This window comes from Triturus cristatus, chromosome 9, assembly GCF_964204655.1.
Source record: "Triturus cristatus chromosome 9, aTriCri1.1, whole genome shotgun sequence".
Classification (NCBI taxonomy): domain Eukaryota; kingdom Metazoa; phylum Chordata; class Amphibia; order Caudata; family Salamandridae; genus Triturus; species Triturus cristatus.
In genome coordinates, this window is record NC_140592.1 from 1,054,429,117 (window position 1) to 1,054,445,581 (window position 16,465).

At 47.4% G+C, this 16,465-nt stretch overlaps 1 protein-coding gene across 2 annotated transcripts in view; it reads right to left on the reverse strand.

Moving 5' to 3' along the window:
• Positions 1-16,465, reverse strand: part of INO80 (INO80 complex ATPase subunit) — a 670,892-nt gene that overhangs the window by 214,176 nt on the left and 440,251 nt on the right. For both annotated transcript variants that reach the window (XM_085626921.1, XM_085626922.1), the window contains exon 26: positions 5,644-5,869. In XM_085626921.1, coding sequence (XP_085483047.1) covers positions 5,644-5,869 — 226 coding nt within the window. The remainder of the gene's footprint in view (positions 1-5,643; positions 5,870-16,465) is intronic.

The following is a 16,465-nucleotide window of genomic DNA, read 5'->3' on the forward strand; positions in this document are numbered from 1 at the left end:
GATGGTCCTCTCGCTACAGGGACTTTATTCCCATATGTAATATGGGTTAGACTGTTCTTGGTTATACCAGTGTCAGAAACTAGACCTTCCCTCCCCAGCTCAAGACAGGAAGCACGTCAGTGCGCCTCCATTTTTAAGTGACTTCAACTTTGGAAGCCAGGCTGGAATGGGCAACAATAGATTGTGCTCTAGGAAAGAGTAATAGCTGCATAATTCTTGCCTAGGGAAACGCACTCTGCACTTGAAGGCTCCACGGTGCATTTCTCAGATAACAAATGGGGAACAAAGCTGTGGGATGCATCCATGCTTGTACTGCCTCTGGCACCAATGAGCACAGAGCAGAGCCATCTAGCATTAATACAGGATCTTGCAGGATTTCCATTCTAGAGACAAGGTGTAATATGTGTCCCTTCAGTGCACAGGGTTCTCCCACTATTCGTGGAGACCCAAACTTGGTGCAAGGACTTCGTAAATCTCCGAGGTGGTCTGAGACTTCGGGCTGGCAGTTGGGTAGGTACACCACTGGTGCTGATAACCTTGGCAGGCCCTCGCCACATTTTCGAGAGATCACACACATGTTTACCTCTCTCTGAAAATATATGTCAAACAATGGAGAATGCTCCACCAGATGCTTCTATAACACCATTGCTGTAAGTACTGTGATGAATGGCCATCACGTATATGGAAATTAGCAAAAAAGTTATCTGGGTTGAGAACTTGCACATCTTCAGTAAAGTCCAGGATAAAAAGGAATTTGGTGCAAGTGGTGTTTTCATGTAGCCTCTAGCCTTACATTGGTAAAACAGCGTGACCCTCCACCTCAAAAGTAAGAAAATAGCATCCACAAATATAGAAAACGCTGTGGAGAAGACACCCTGCGGAAGACAAAACCAAGGTTATCCTGCATCGTCTGTACTGGACCAAAGTTATACTGCGCTACCATGCCATTTGAAAGGACAGCATCAATGAACAGATGTGGTTTGAGAGTCTAGCCCATCAGAAAGGTCGATAGTAGCACAGAAACAAGACATCAGTGCGCGTGGCGCAGCCCTGACTGTAGTGTTTTATGAAGGTCCTAACCCTGACACTGTGGAGGAGATAGTCCATAGAGAGCAGCGAGCCTGAGATAATATGTGAGAAACATTAATTTACAGGACCCAGTCTGGGGCTTACAGAAGCTGGAACCTTCAGATGGACATGCTTAAAGATACTGAGGGAGCAGGTTTGGATTTATGAATAAAGTAGTGTCGGAAGAAGGTTTTCATCACTTCAGCCAATAACCACGGAAAGGAAATTGAAAACAAGTGACACGTCACTCCTGAAAACATCTGCGAGACCAGACAGGATGTTCTAATAATAGGTTAAACGGCTGTCTGTCTTATCTGGCGGTAGTGACAGACAATCAGAATCATATACAGGAAATGTATATTTAGGATGTTGAATAGCTCTCTCGAACCACGAGTTGACACTCCTGGACTCTACATGGGCATAGTTAAGAAAGTCAGTTGTACACCCAAGATAAACTTAGATGACAAAATTTACGAATGCAAATTTGGATTTCACAAAACATTAATTTAAACTCGCAAATGGGTTTAGTGACATGGAAAATTGCCCTAACATGGTGTAATGAGGCTGGAAGTGGGTGTTCCAGGGCAGGGAATGCCTTGATAAGTGGATGAAAACTAACAAACTTTCAATGTTGTATATGCCCACACACTTGATTAAACAATCCCCCGTTAGCCAGAGCCAGAGAGTTGCTCGTGGCCAGGGACAGATCATGCACAAAATTGGACGTTTGCGGAGAAAGGGTTTGTTTCTTCAGGGGAAAATGTTTTCCCATAGGGAAAAAAAAAAGTTTTAAAGTGAAGCAGCGTTTTTGTTTTTTTACTAATTATGTTTGCATGCATTAATTAACACCGAGTACTATGTAACCCTTGTGAAATGGCACTTTTTAAAAACCAAACTTTGTCAAATTACTCAATTAACTAAATCTACAGGATTACATTTTTAAATGCGTCATCCAATTATATACTTAGCTGCTTTTTTGTAAGTTTGCAGAGGGCCAGGTAGGTATTAGTCACCGTTACCCTTAACATGGCCTTACACCGGACAGTCTACGCCTCACCTACCGCGGCAGCTGCACACGAATCTTGTGAACACGAAGGAAATGCAGAATGGACTGTCTGTTACCTATGCGAATGAATTGAATGTTGTGTGTACCAAAGTGTAGTCGTGGCTGGTGTGAGTAATCCGTGTGTTAGCCCTGACCCTGTGCCCATACTCTCCTCTTCTTGCTGGATGCCAGCCCATGTGTGAACGCTGTGCTGTGTGCGGTAAACAGTCCGGTTACATAGATAGTTGTCTATGACTGCCTCAACTGTCAACAGAGCACTGTTGACACAACATTACGTTATTGCAGGTGATATTAACAGTACAAGAGCGCCCCCTGCTGTCCGCGTCTTGTATGAGCTTATATTGAGCACTACTTTGCGTCAAGTTTACAGTTGGTTTGGCTTAAGTTACGTGACATTTCCGTGTCTGAAGTGTGCCACTGTGGAACACTTGTGTGTCCTCCTTGTGACTCAGCAGAACATCACTGTGACCTCCGCGCCAGCGCCGGTATGAGCGGTGCACTGCGTCTCTGCACCTTATTGTGCCGCAAGCCCCTAAGTGAACTGCCAGCCGGCGTCTCTGTTATGGGGCACTGCCGAGGGCCTTGGCCACTGGCTGCTCCACCCGACACTGCTGCCCCGTTCTACTGACCTCACCTCAGCCGCCGCTTCTACAATCAGGTCAGGATTCTGCTCCTTTTCTGGTTCCAAGATTACATGGAGAAAGGATGAAGCACTTACACATGAGCTCATCTGCTGGAAGATGCTCACTTGAAGGTCATCTGTTCATACGGGTCCTTAAGAAATGCACTAATCTTGAAAAATCTTCCTATACATAAAGGGGCCACTAATATCAATGTTGGCGAGGGGCACTTTTGGGTAGGAACAGGGAACACAAACAGAATCATCTACCTGTACTGATAATAATAGCATTGAAATGTGAGGGGCTGGATGAACAAAAAAGCAGCGGTCAAAAAAGAGAAGGCGGGGGTAGGATCACACATGCAGAGGGAAAGAAAATGACCCTGTGCTCACACTTGTCTGAAAAGACTCAGACATGCATAGAAGAGAGGAGGTGAGATCACACAAGATGGTGGAGTGGGTACAAATATAAATGCTGGAGGTGAAAAGGGGGGGCGGGGGGGGCTCCGATAGGCTGGGGAGAAAGGAGAGGACCATATGGAGTTGAGGGACGATAGGATATTTGTGGGAAGCAGGGGAGATTATCTGCCAGGACAGGAATAACTGGGCAAAGTGAGAATGGATGGACAGGAGCAGCCGAGGAAAAGAGATGGTGGAGGTGAAGATTAACATCTGCACAAGTGAAGCATTTATGCAGCTTCAATCATGCTCAGTCGAGAGCAGGTCTCCCATCTTTTCTGTAAGGAGAGCTGCTCAATCTCAAAGAAATCCTCCTGCGCTACTATTATTAGCGTTGTATAGGGACCAGATCAGATAGATTACATTAGTGGCCGCCATATGCAAGATTACTGCTAGTGATCGCCCGGGTGCATCAGGCAGGACTGCCAAGAGGGAAAACACTGTCAACTGAGACTGCCTCCACGTGGCAATGTAGAACAGCCATAGCTGCGACTAATGACACGCACCCTGTTCGTATTATTTCATCTGAACTAAACATATCGAGTTCTTGTTCATCTGAAACATACATGTATCCCCTTATTCACACGTGTGTCTTGCACTAAAGAGGGCATTGACACCCATCATTAATCATGGTCTGTGTGGTTTTTCATTAAATGAGATACCAATTAGCAATAATATTGTTCTCTTATAGTAGGAACTACTGTTTTCTGTAACTTATATTATGACACAAGGTCTCTAGTGATTCTTGGAACTAGAGTCTGGTCTCTGTACGAGGTGAACTCTGGAAATAGATGCAGAAATATCCCCTTGCAGAGGTCTTGGGTGTGACAACAGTTTGTCCAGAGCGGCTTCCAGGACAGGTGTAATCCAGAGAACACCAAAAGAGCTAAGCTTTGATCCCAGGGGTGTTAAAAGGAAGTCACCAATCTTACTTGCCACTAACCCAGATGTCTGGAATGAAATCAACATGTATAAAATTACTAAAATCTGGATGCGTGGCTTGAATCTGTGAGAATACATTGCAGAGTTTGAACGAAGATTGCAAGCACTGGCAAAGCCAGGAGGTCTGGCCTTGGCCAAGCAACTGTGATAATTAGATTTTATACACAGCAGCATATGCCAGAAAAATAACAATTTAAAAAAACATGTTGCTGCCTAAAGGTGTCTGCTATAAACTTGCAATTAAAATGCTGAATTGAAAACATGTTTAAAATTACAGTGCATGAACTTCCTAGCAGGCAGGTGTACATAGAACAGATACATAAATGTTTGTTGTTATAATTTACAACAGAAGAAGAAATCATTCTTGTCGATGCAAATAAATGGTAATGTTGGCTTAGAATTATTGTAATCTAAAGACATAGTTGAAATTAATCAACACAACTTAAAAAAATAAGGCTAACTGGATCACCAACCCTGGCACTAAAAGTGTGCTTCTTTTTATGCAGATGTACACGTGATCAAGCAAAATGCCCCAGTGCAAGAGAGCCAATGAGCGGCGTGGGCTGAACCAAGTCATTGCCCCATGCTGTATACTGTGGTGAATGGAAGCAAAACGGGCCGGGCAGATGAAGAGGCAAATGGATGACGAGAGATGAAACAAAGCCCCTCTATGTATGTATGGGTGTACGTATTTTTATGATTTCTTTTGATTACATGAGACAAGCGACAGCTAAAGAGGTCTCTCTGCCAGTCCTAAAAAGAAGGGGGACAGTTCTTTGGCTAGAGACTTGTAGGGAAAATACACATGTTCCCCAAAACCAATTGTTGGCAGTTTTTCTAACTAAAACCATACCTTGGGACGGTGCATATAGAGAGTTTCTGTACAAGTTACACTCTACTATTAGGGTCCTCTAATGAAAATCTTTTGCCACAGTGTCACATCTTCCAGAGGACCCTGAGAACTCTGCTGAGTGAACTTCATATAACCAGCAACGCTAGAAAAAATGATAGTGCAGCCACAGTGTTTTCCTAGTAAACAGGAACCTGTCACTAGAGCCACATAATCCATTATCTGCTGCATCAGTTTTAACAAAAATATTTAGTTTCTAGCTCAAACAGATCAAGAGTTCTAAACACGGTGCAATGGCGAAACAGACACTTTACAAACGTTAACTGGTCATCTTCAGCTCAATCATCCATTTCAAGAGGTGAAAATATCGCCAATATAGTGTAAATCCCCAATCTTAACTACTTAAATGTATTTCAAGCTAGGTGGGCCCAATGGTTAATTCTTTTTAGTCTTTATTTCAACATCATGTTCAAAGACACATTTTTCTCAAAGCTGCGGTCAATGCAAGACGACACTCAGCCTTTCAAAGAGGCACTAGTAGGTTGCATCTTCTTTGGACCGACCCACGTCTTGAACCTTTAAGACTTCCCACCACCACATAACACACCACTTACACACCACTTAATGGCGGTCACCCACCTGGTATCCTGATGAAAGACCAGCCATTCTGGGGTCTGACAGCCAACAATCCACCAGGGCCTTCTGGATAAAAGTGAAAACGCCTGTTCGACCAATCAGCTGCTAGTTCAGGTGAGCCATACATGGCACACTGCTTTGCAACCAGGCTTCCTCCATCTCTCATGGCCTTGCGCTCGTATTCCGCGCTTCGATCATTGCAGTAGAAATCCAGCAGCGCACTGGTGATCTGAGGGCATTAGCAGCATGTTGTTAAAGAGGTAGGTAACGTCAGGAAAAACATCATGATAAAAATGTACCTTTCATATTCAAAACAGAGTGAATGCCACTTTCGTATTCACCCACAATCAGTCTAATCTGGGAGTCAAAAGTGCAACACATTTAACATTCTTAAGGCGGTTTGTTAACAGTGTCACACCAGGTCCTTTCTCCAGCTCCTGAGGAATTCAGTGATTAATGGGAAGTATCCCTGGTGAGTACTTGTGTTTACCATGGCCAGCCAGGGCCGCAGGTATTACAATAGTCCAACTTTATAACCAAGCGACTCTCTTGGTACACTTGTAGCGCGGGTTGTTGTAACTTCAGGTTTAGGCACATAACGGGACAGGTAAACGCACACTAACTTCAATATACATTAGACTACGGTTTTTTATTTACAAATTTGAAATGCAGGACCGTTAAACTGAAAAAAATAAACCAGAAAGTTCTAGAACTTACTGGGGTTAACTATATTTAAAGTGCTTCTTCATAAGGCATTGTACTAAAAAGAAAACTAGGGACTAAAGACATGGTTATGCATCATGATCATCAACTTTATACGGCAACAGTACCACAAAAGTTTAGAACCGTAGGACATTTTGAAAAACGCGACAAGATATACATTAAAACACTAAAAATACAACATTGCAAAACATTGCATCAGATCAGGTCTCAGATAGAATGACATGAAAATTAATTTAGTTAATCCCTGCTGCTCATGAGACTGATATCATGAACGAATAAAAAGAACAAAATGAATCAATAAAACATGATCATATTAGACTTTCATATCTTTTCCTAACTGCTAAGGCCTCACAAATAAATTGAGTCATGGCAAAACGAAGTTCCAGGGACTCGAGACGCTGTAGGTATTGTAAGCCTACCTTGTGATTTCTTCTTGCAGTGGCATGTGAAATTACTTGTGTAGTGCGCTGTATAAAGTGCAAAGCTATATAAAGTGCATAGTACTCTGGGGAGACACATTGCCACAGGGGGCATTTGGCAAATTCATAAACCACCCACCCTGCACTGTAAAATCTAATTTAAAAAAAAAGTGCAGGTGCTTAAGCGTAATCGTGTAAAATAAAATCTGCATTGTGGATTGCAGACAAGAAAGACAACAACCAAATAATATAAGTTATGAGTAGTAATTAAATGGGAATACATTAAGACTACTGTATATTTTGGACATGATATAGCCTTTCCTTGCTGCAAAGATAAAAATTTAAAAAATCTTTGAGTTGTAGCTTTATAGATTCTGGATTAGTAAAACATTCAGGAACTCCCAGATTTTTAAAAAGCCTTTTTTATGTCATAGAACCAGGGGATCTTTGACATGTCGTCTAAGTGTAGACAATCTTTAAGAATTTGTCTTGAGAAAGATCGTGGACACCTCGCGCCATTGTAGTACCAAGGTGACCTATCATGCACATATAGTTTGTCAGTGGGGGTGGAAACTTCTGCAGAGTGTGTCAGAAGAATGGCCCAGGCAACCTCAAGTGTCCGAGTGCTGCACAATGAGGCCTTTTACAAATAAGGACACTTTGCATAAGGATTCTTGTGCACCTCAGAAACGTGGATCTGTGATGCAGGTTAGAAATGACGGTTGAAAGGAAGACAGGAAGAAAAAAGAAAAGAAAAAAAGGCACTAAGGAGCCAAATAAAAATCAAAGCAGTCTCCAAGATGAATGGCTCAAGGCTCCGTCCTTTCCACTGCACATGCAGACTTCCAGCCAAGTGATTGGCTGCTTGCCTCCCTTATCTTCCCGCTTCATGCAGCTCTTTGCCGCCTGCCAGTTTCTGAAACACCTCGCGCCCAATCAGGCTTTCGGAGTCCCGCTCTTTCCCAGCCAATCCCCGTCGCCTCATCTTTACGGCTGTCTGCAAGGCGAGCGCGGGGCAGTTGCCTGTCAACCTGCAATGCGTTCAGACGTCAGCACGCCCTGCTGATAACAAGCCGGCCCTGGCAAACAAGCCTGCCTTTGTGAAATCTGTGAGCCCTCTTATCTCCCCGAGTCAGGCTCACGCCGGGACTGATCGCCAAGGCAGATAAAAGCTAGACGCAACCACTGCAAGCCCAGCCCCGGGAAGGAGTGTACTCCAGGTGTAAGGGACATTCAGTGGAGCCTACAGGTTGCACGGTGAGGGGGAGGACTTGCGCCCCTCCTCCAACAGTGCTGGTATCTCACCATTTCAACAAGAGAGTGCTACATTCAACTGATCCTCTAATAATTAGTGGAGCACTGAAGGGCAGAGCAGCCGTGCCCCTCTGACCGCCCGCAGCCTGGGGCTGGTTGGAAAATGTTTGTCAGGGCTTATTTGGGGTTCCGGTCGGGCTCTGTACAGAAACTATTGGCTGTCATTCCCGTTTTCCTTTAGTGCACAACTGCCACCATAGAGCAGATATTCGGCGTCATTTGTACTGAGTGTGAAAAGGATTCGTTTAGACACCTGGGCTCTTAGAAGGGCTGAAACAACAGCGAGGCCTCATTAACATGCGAATGGTCTTTTAAAGACTTGTGAAGTGCTCGGGTGCGGTAGTGCGTGCCCGGGAAGCTGTCTCATCCCGGGCTGCCACACACGACGGGGAAGGGGGGGCTGAAGCCCTTTGAGTCCAATGGGTGGGCGCGCCTGCCTCAAGCCATCTCAGCAGTGCAGTGCGTGGTGAATATTTCAAATACAGTGAGGTCCCACTGGGAGTGAATAAATGCCCGACCGAGCGGAATGCTAGCTAAAGTCCATTTTTGTACCCACAGACTTCTGCACAGCTCGCTGCACACCTCCCACTGCACAGCAGGCCACGGGGAGGGCGCTTAGGTCATCATGTACCCTCTTGCCTTGTCTGAGACTCAAAGTGTCAGAGCTGTGTGCTCCTCCTATGGGACAAGTAAAAGAGAACTGAACCCATCAAAGCAACACATTACACAGGCTAGCAGCTAGGCACGACTAAGATCATTGGGGAGCGAGTGGAAAAATGGGAACTAGAGAGCAAGAGGCAAAAAACACAACTAAACCTAGGCTCGGTGCTTGCATGAGTACAAATACCCCTATCGAATGATTCAGTTAAATACAAGCCTGACAGTCATTTAGTTTTATTCAACACAATATGGAGGAACTCGTGCCTTTGGCATAGTAGACACGTCTGAAGTCTTCTTCACATAGAACCAGTGCTTTAAATGGGCCTGTACTGTCCGGTACGGAGTACTGACACTTTTTCATTTTGAGGGGGAGAGTAACGGCACTTCAAGAGAAATGCAATACTTTTAATCGGAGAGTACCGGCAATTCTGAGAAACAAGCAGGTACTCTGGTACAAAGTACCTGCTCTTCTATTTTTCCATTTCAAGCACTGAGAACATAAGTATCAGTAGAAGGGGAAAGGAACCCGTTGCGATCCTGGTAACGCACGAACAAGACTGCAGAGAATTGCTCCAAAATCGAGACTCTACGTGGTTATTCAGCTGTGTCTTTTATTCTCTCTTCACTTCTCCTTTGGACCCCGATTCCACTGATTACAAGGAGGGTCGGGTTCTATTCGTGTGGGTGAAACCCAGCTGTACTGCTGGTTTACACCTACAACAACATCCTTTGTCTTCAAATTGAAACAGCTCGGGCTGAGCGGTCAGGCTTTGGACTGGAACTCCAGCAGGGGCCAGTTTAGGCCGTGCTGGCCTTCTTCTGATAGGTGCAGCTTGAGTCAGTCAGTGGGCATAGGACTCACGTCTTAGAAGCATGGCCTCACCACTGATCAACGACTCATTTGGGCAGCACTGATTGACACGTGGTTGGCCCCTTTCTGTAAGGGCACAGAAAAGTTACATACAATGTAAGAGGAAACAATAGCACCGCATTGCCATTCGTTCCTCTATCTAGAGGAGAGAGCCACAAAACATAAGGACAACCAAAATGTAAAAAAAAAAAAAAAAAGCTTCCAACACTTCTTGCTTGGTCTGGTACAGACGTCAACTACAAAGACGACGTATACGTGCCTGTTCCGACCCTTGTAACCAGAGCCTTCGTAAGAAATAAACTAGCAGAACATAAAGTCAAAAATAACCTAACTACACCCAACCCAAATAAAACTAGCGCAGTCTCCTCGTTACAATGGTGCGAGGCGACACTTCAGTGACCTTTAACCTCGTACTTTGTTTCGCTTTAGCACTCATTAACATAAGTGGGATCCTGTCTGCAGGAAGCGTACATACTATTGCTCAGCAGGCAGTCATGCCTATGACCAAATGATGTACGCGTTTGTTGCGAAGGTGGACGGGAAGATCATTTCTGCGTGCAAAACACAATTAAATTCTCCATGCACACAAACCACAAGTACTGTGTGCTACAATGTTCAGAAATACACGATACAGGACTATGGAATACGAAAGACTAGCAATGCTAATCCGGTTTGCTTCCTAGAGTATTATACCGCATTTTGGTTGTGCTACCTGATAAATTGTGTGAACGGGCGTTGTACCAATAAAAAGCCTGGAAGGGACCAATGAGAATTATTTGTGGTTGGTGTACATACACTCAGAGAAGCTACAACTGTTGGTAAGTTGTAAGAAACGCTGAGAAACTATTGCACGGAGTGCATGGAAAGGATTTAACAAACAAAACAAAAAAAGCACAAAAACTAACAATCTTGGTAAAATAAGTCCTGGAACAAAGGAGATATTTACAAAGTAAAAGTTTGCTGTAAGCATCAAATGCTTGATTGTTGTATTAGACTGCCACCTACTGCCGGGATCAGGTGAAAAGACGATTTTACCTTTCACCCTTTTGATGTTATAAGAACTGACCCATCCTCTAAGAGCACTGGAATAAATCGTCAATGTACGAGGTCGCCTTTAGTCTTTGATCCATGGTGCCAACAAACAATGCATCCACTTACTGGCGGCGCGCGGTTCACGCGTCATTGCCAAGGCGCGCTCCACCTCAACCGTGACCAGACACGCCACGTCTTCACGCGCTCATCCTCACGTATCAGCCAAATGAAGCCAAGCATGAAGGCGAGAGAGAATCTCACCCCTCTTCCAAGCCATACACGCCCTGGGACGCTGGCAGAGCAAAGGCCCATGCAAATATACCTTGTTTGAAAAATGCAGACACGGATACCGTTCGAAAGGTATTTCTTCAAAATAAAGGGCTTAAATCCCAAAGATGTTTCTATGAGTAGGCGTCACTTTCCCCTGACCACTTACTTACTCAGTGATTTCCAAAGGTAAGCCAAAGTTACTATTGGAAGAACGTTTTTTGCCACTATCATACATGTTGATAACAAAATGCTTTTCAGAGAGGAGGGCGCATATGGGCAAAAGTACTGGCAAGCCGGTGGGAAAAGAGTAGGCCCCGCCACACTGCCATCTATGTCCAATGACACGGCATCAGTTCAACCCGACTGTATAAACGCTGCATTAGCAATGCCTTCCAGAACACTGCTCTGACACCCTCTCGCTTTGAATACCTTGTAATTACTCTGTAACCCCATGGCTGTGGCTTGTGCGTCCAAGTTCAACATCTCTTCGTTACAGCACCTTTCACGTGCGCTAAAGCAGGAGAGCCTAGAAGTAAATCCGTTCACTGCATACACAACAACAATCTGTAATATGCAAAAATACCAGTTGTCTTTCTTCCGGTTCTTGTATTGCAGCTCGGTGACAGTTGATGGCAGCAATGTATGCATAAATACACACTTTGGATGGACAGTTCTCACATTCAGAGTTGGGCGAATAGGATGTTCTCATGTGCATGATTTATAAAAAAAATGCTGAATCTACGAATCGTACACTATTGTGTACAGTATGAATACATTAACGTGTTGATGATTTTGTCAAGTTTATAGAAATTTTGAAACGTAGTTCCATAGGATTCTTCCTTCACCTGGAGTAATTTCCTCATGCCAGAAGTTTGCATGGGAAGCTGTGGCAGTCATCGGCAGGTTCCCAGGAGCCATCCTGGGATAATTCTTTAAGTTCCATTTACTACTAGGCATGATATCCACATAATGTACAATTGCACACAAGCTAATCAGAGGGCGAAGTTAGCTGGATCTACTGGGAACAGCGTTCCCAAGCTGGAATTCATTGAATCCCGCTTCTGTACTTCTCTGAATACAAAATATAGGCCAGGCCTTTTTCTTGATCCAGCACCCGCACAAAGGATCAAGCCATAAAAAGCCCGACTGGCTTGGTTCATGTCGTCTTACTGACCTAAACCACCAAGTGAAGTCACTAAAAATCACAGGTTCTGTGGTGGGGCACAGCTTGTCTAGAAAAGACCAGCGATTCGCTTCACCATGCTAGTGAAGAACTTAGCCAGCGGCAGCAAGATTTCATCGAAGCAGGTACATTACGCCGTTTTTTTTCCAGTCTTCAAAAGTTCAGCAAGACGAATTGGGTGCTTGTGAAAAGGAACAGAAATCGAAGCAACTTGGAGAATGCAACTTTTTTGTTACTTTCATTCAGGCTGGCAGTTTGGGGGTCAATCCCTTGACTGACAGTTCCTGTAGCACAATTTACTACTTGTGTAACAATATAGCTGTAAGAGACATTAGTTAGTGATAGATTCCTTACCTTAGAATATCCCCAGGCGTCAGACTGGATCCGGAAAGTTTTGCTAGCAGTACCCCTGCACGTCAGTAGGTGGCGTCCTGCTGCTCCGCGTACGTCGCTGGCATCGTAAGCGCCGAGATGACGTCACGGAGACTACTTAGGCACCACCCATGCACGCTGACGTCAGTTCTGTACACGACTTTCCGCGCCAGGAATGCAGAGCCATGCAAGAAACTGACCACTGGTGCCAAGAAACTAGGGCCCTGAAGGGGATGACCTTAACCCTAGAAATCAGTTCGCTGAACGGGGAGCATGGGTGGGGCGGTAATGAATCTATCACTAACTAATGTCTCTTACAGATATATTGTTACACAAGTAGTAACTTGTGCATCTGAAAGAGATACGATAGTGATAGATTCCTTACCTTAGAATAGATACCCCAGCAATACCAACCCCGGTGGTGGGTCTGCGAAAAGATTACACCAGAAAGTCACGGAGAACAGAACGGCCAAAGAAGCCGTCTCTCTGGACCGGACTGTCAAGGCAGTAATGCTTGGTAAACGTGTGCAGCGAAGCCCACGTAGCTGCCTGACAAATGTCCTGCAAGGGGACGCTGCGTCCCAAGGCAGTAGTGGCTACTGTGGACCTGGTGGAATGGGCATGCAGCCCCACAGGAGGCTCCTTCTTAGCAACGAGTAACCGGCCTTGATGCAGAGGACGACCCACCGAGAGATGGTCCGCTTTTGCACAGCCCGCCCTCTTTTGGCGCCCACGTAGCCAACAAAGAGCTGGTCATCCACCTGGAACTGACATGTGCGCTGCAGGTAGAACGAGAGTGCACGTTTTGGGTCCAGATGGTGGAGCCGCTCTTTCGAAGGATGCGGAGGCGGAAAGAAGGTGGGCAAAGTGATGGTCTGCCCGATGTGGAAGGGCGTGACAACCTTCGGCAAAAAAGAAGGACGGGTCCTTAAAACCACCTTGTTTGGATGAACAGAAAGGAAAAGAGGTTTGGAAGAAAGAGCCTGGAGCTCACTCACTCTTCTGGCAGAGGTGATAGCTACCAGGAAAGCCGTCTTGAGAATGAGAAGACGCAAAGGACAGGTATGAAGGGGCTCAAAGGGAGCGCACATCAGATCGGTCGAGACAAGATTTAAGTCCCATTGAGGCATTATGAACAGCACGGGAGGAAATGTGTGCGTAATGCCCTTTAGGAAACGGTTAACAACCGGGGACTTAAAAAGAGAAGGCTGATCTGGAAGCCGTAAAAATGCGGAGATAGCAGAAAGATAACCTTTGACAGTGCCCAGAGCAGAGCCCTGCTGGGCCAAAGAAAGAAGGAACAGAAGGACTTCGGAAAGAGGGGCAAAAAGGGGATCCACAGCCTTAGCCGTGCACCATGCCACAAACATGTTCCACCTGCAGTCGTATACCGTTTTAGTGGAGGGACGCCTGGCGGCCAGAATGAAATCACAGACTTCAGGAGGAAGATCAAAAGCTGTCAACTGTCGCCGCTCAATCTCCATGCATGGAGGTGGAGGCTGGACAGGTTCGGGTGGAGGAATGTCCCCTGCTGCTGCGACAGAAGATCTTCCAGAAGAGGCAGTCGGATCGGGGGATCGATCGCCATGCTTCGGAGCTCGGGATAACAGTATCTCCGTGCCCAATCTGGAGCCACAAGGATGACTTGGGCCCAGTCGCGCCAAATCTTCTTCAGCACTCTGGGCAGAAGTGGTATAGGCGGAAAGGCGTACAATAGACCGCAACTCCACTCGCGCAAAGCGAGTTCCGCCTTGGAAATTTCAACGTGCAGAACTGATGACATTGCGCGTTCTCTTCGGTGGTGAACAGATCTAACCAAGGCTCTCCCCCACTGCTGAAAGAGACCTTGCACCACGTCCGAGTTCAGATGCCATTCGTGACCCATCAAGCACTGGCGGCTGAGTTGGTCCGCCCTGGCGTTCAGAGAACCTGCCAGGTGTTGAACCACCAAGGTGATGCCTTTATGTTCCAGCCATGTCCAGAGGCACAGAGCCTCCTGACATAGGGTCCAGGACCCCACCCCGCCCTGCTTGTTGCAATACCACATGTCGGTGGTGTTGTCCGTGAACACCTGTACCACACTTCCCCAGACAGAGGGAAGGAATGCCTTCAGTGCAAGTCGGATCACCTGAAGCTCCAAAAGGTTGATATGGAGTCAGGACTCCGCCGGACACCAGAGGCCTCTGGTCCGCGAGTCCTTAAAACGCTCCAGTGCACTATCGGCCTTATCGCCAAACAGGCTTGTGCCATCAAAGGGCATGTCCATGAGCGGGTTTTGAACATCTGGCGAGAACCCGGTAGATCTCAGCCAGGCGTGGCGATGAAGCGCCACAGTCGTAGAAATCGCTCTACCCAGGGAGTCCGCGGTGTCCATACCACACCGAATGGCGAACTTAGCCGCATCCTTACCCTCGGCAATAGCTTGGGACAGCACAGCTTGGGTCTCTTCGGGACACTGAGGCAAGACCTGTGCAACTGTATCCCACACCGACACCGCGTGGGAATAGTGGCCCAATAGGCAAGCGGTGTTCAGCGACCGCAGCCCCAAGCTGGCCGAAGAGAACAACCGCTTACCGAACTGCTCCAGCTTCTTAGAGTCCTTATCCGGCAGAGCCGTGGGAAATGCACTCTGTGACGTCGAGGCTTGGATGACCAGGCTCTCAGGCGTAGGATGAGTGGTCAGAAAAGCGGAGTCCCAGGCGCCAGGCGGTGACGCCGGGCAAAATTCTTATCCACAAGGGCCCCTGTGGCTGGCCGTGACCAAGTGCCCAGCAAGACGTCAGTGAGGGCGTCGTTAAATGGCAGCAGGGGCTCCGACGAAGTGGACGCCGTCTGGAGCACCTCAATGAGGAGATTAGTTTTGAGGGCCACTGTAGGGAGATCAAGGTTGAGTACCTCAGCTGCCCGATGGAGCACCATCGTGTAGGAGGCGCCCTCCTCCATAGTAGACTGGGGAGAGGCAAACCCCGGGTCAGAGGAGATGTCGAGGTCACCGGCATCCTCCAAGTCGTCCGCCCAGTCCTGCTCGGAGTCACACTGACAGGCAAGAGGGTCCTCAGATCCCTCCCAGTCGTCCTGCACCTCCGCCGCATGGGGAACAGACCGCGGCGGCAGAGCAGGAGCCGGAGAAGGAACAAACGGCGCCGGGAACGGCGCCGGCCGGGGCTGAGCTGGCCCCGTGTCCCAATGCAGATTCCAGGTAGGAACAAAATGGTCCTGGAACCTGGGCAAGGGCGGGACAAATGGCACCCACTGCGGCGGCGGAGATGAGGGTGGCGCTGCGGCCGGAGCCGGCAGCGCTGGACCTTGTGGCACCATGGCCGGAGCCAACGGCGCAGGATCCTGTGACGCCAAAGCTGGATCCGCCGGCGGCCCAACAGGATCTGGACACGGGACCGCGGGGCCCGAAGGCGCGCCGGCGGGAGCCCGAGGCCTAAAGAGGCAGTCCATGGTAGCAAGAAATTCTTGCACCTGTGCGGGAGTCGCCGACGGACCCGGGTAAGGTGGGTAGGCCGCGGGACCCCCGGGTCAGAACCCCTGTCCCCCTCATCCGCATTCGGGGACCGACGGGGGGATGTCGGAGAGCGAAAACGCTTCTTCGACTTCTTTTTGTGTCGTCTCTTACCCGAATCCGAGGGTGAAGACTTGGAGCCAGAGGAACGACGACTGCGGCCCCGCAAGCGTTCCCTGGAATGGCCCCTGGACCGGAAATGGCGCTGGGACGAGTGCCGGACCTCCAGCAGCTTCCGGTGCCGCTCCCTCAAGGCCTTCGGGGCCATGGCCCGAAAGGTCCGGAAGTCGTGGTCGGTCTCCAGGCAGTAGAGGCAGACATCGTGGGGGTCCGCCACCGACATATTGTGACGGCAGGCCCCACAAGGCCTAAATCCAGTCATCCCTACGTGCACCAAGGAAACCAAAATTGTACAGGAGACAAAAGTCTCAAAAAGGGTAGTCAAAAAGTGACTAAGGTACGTGCTCTAA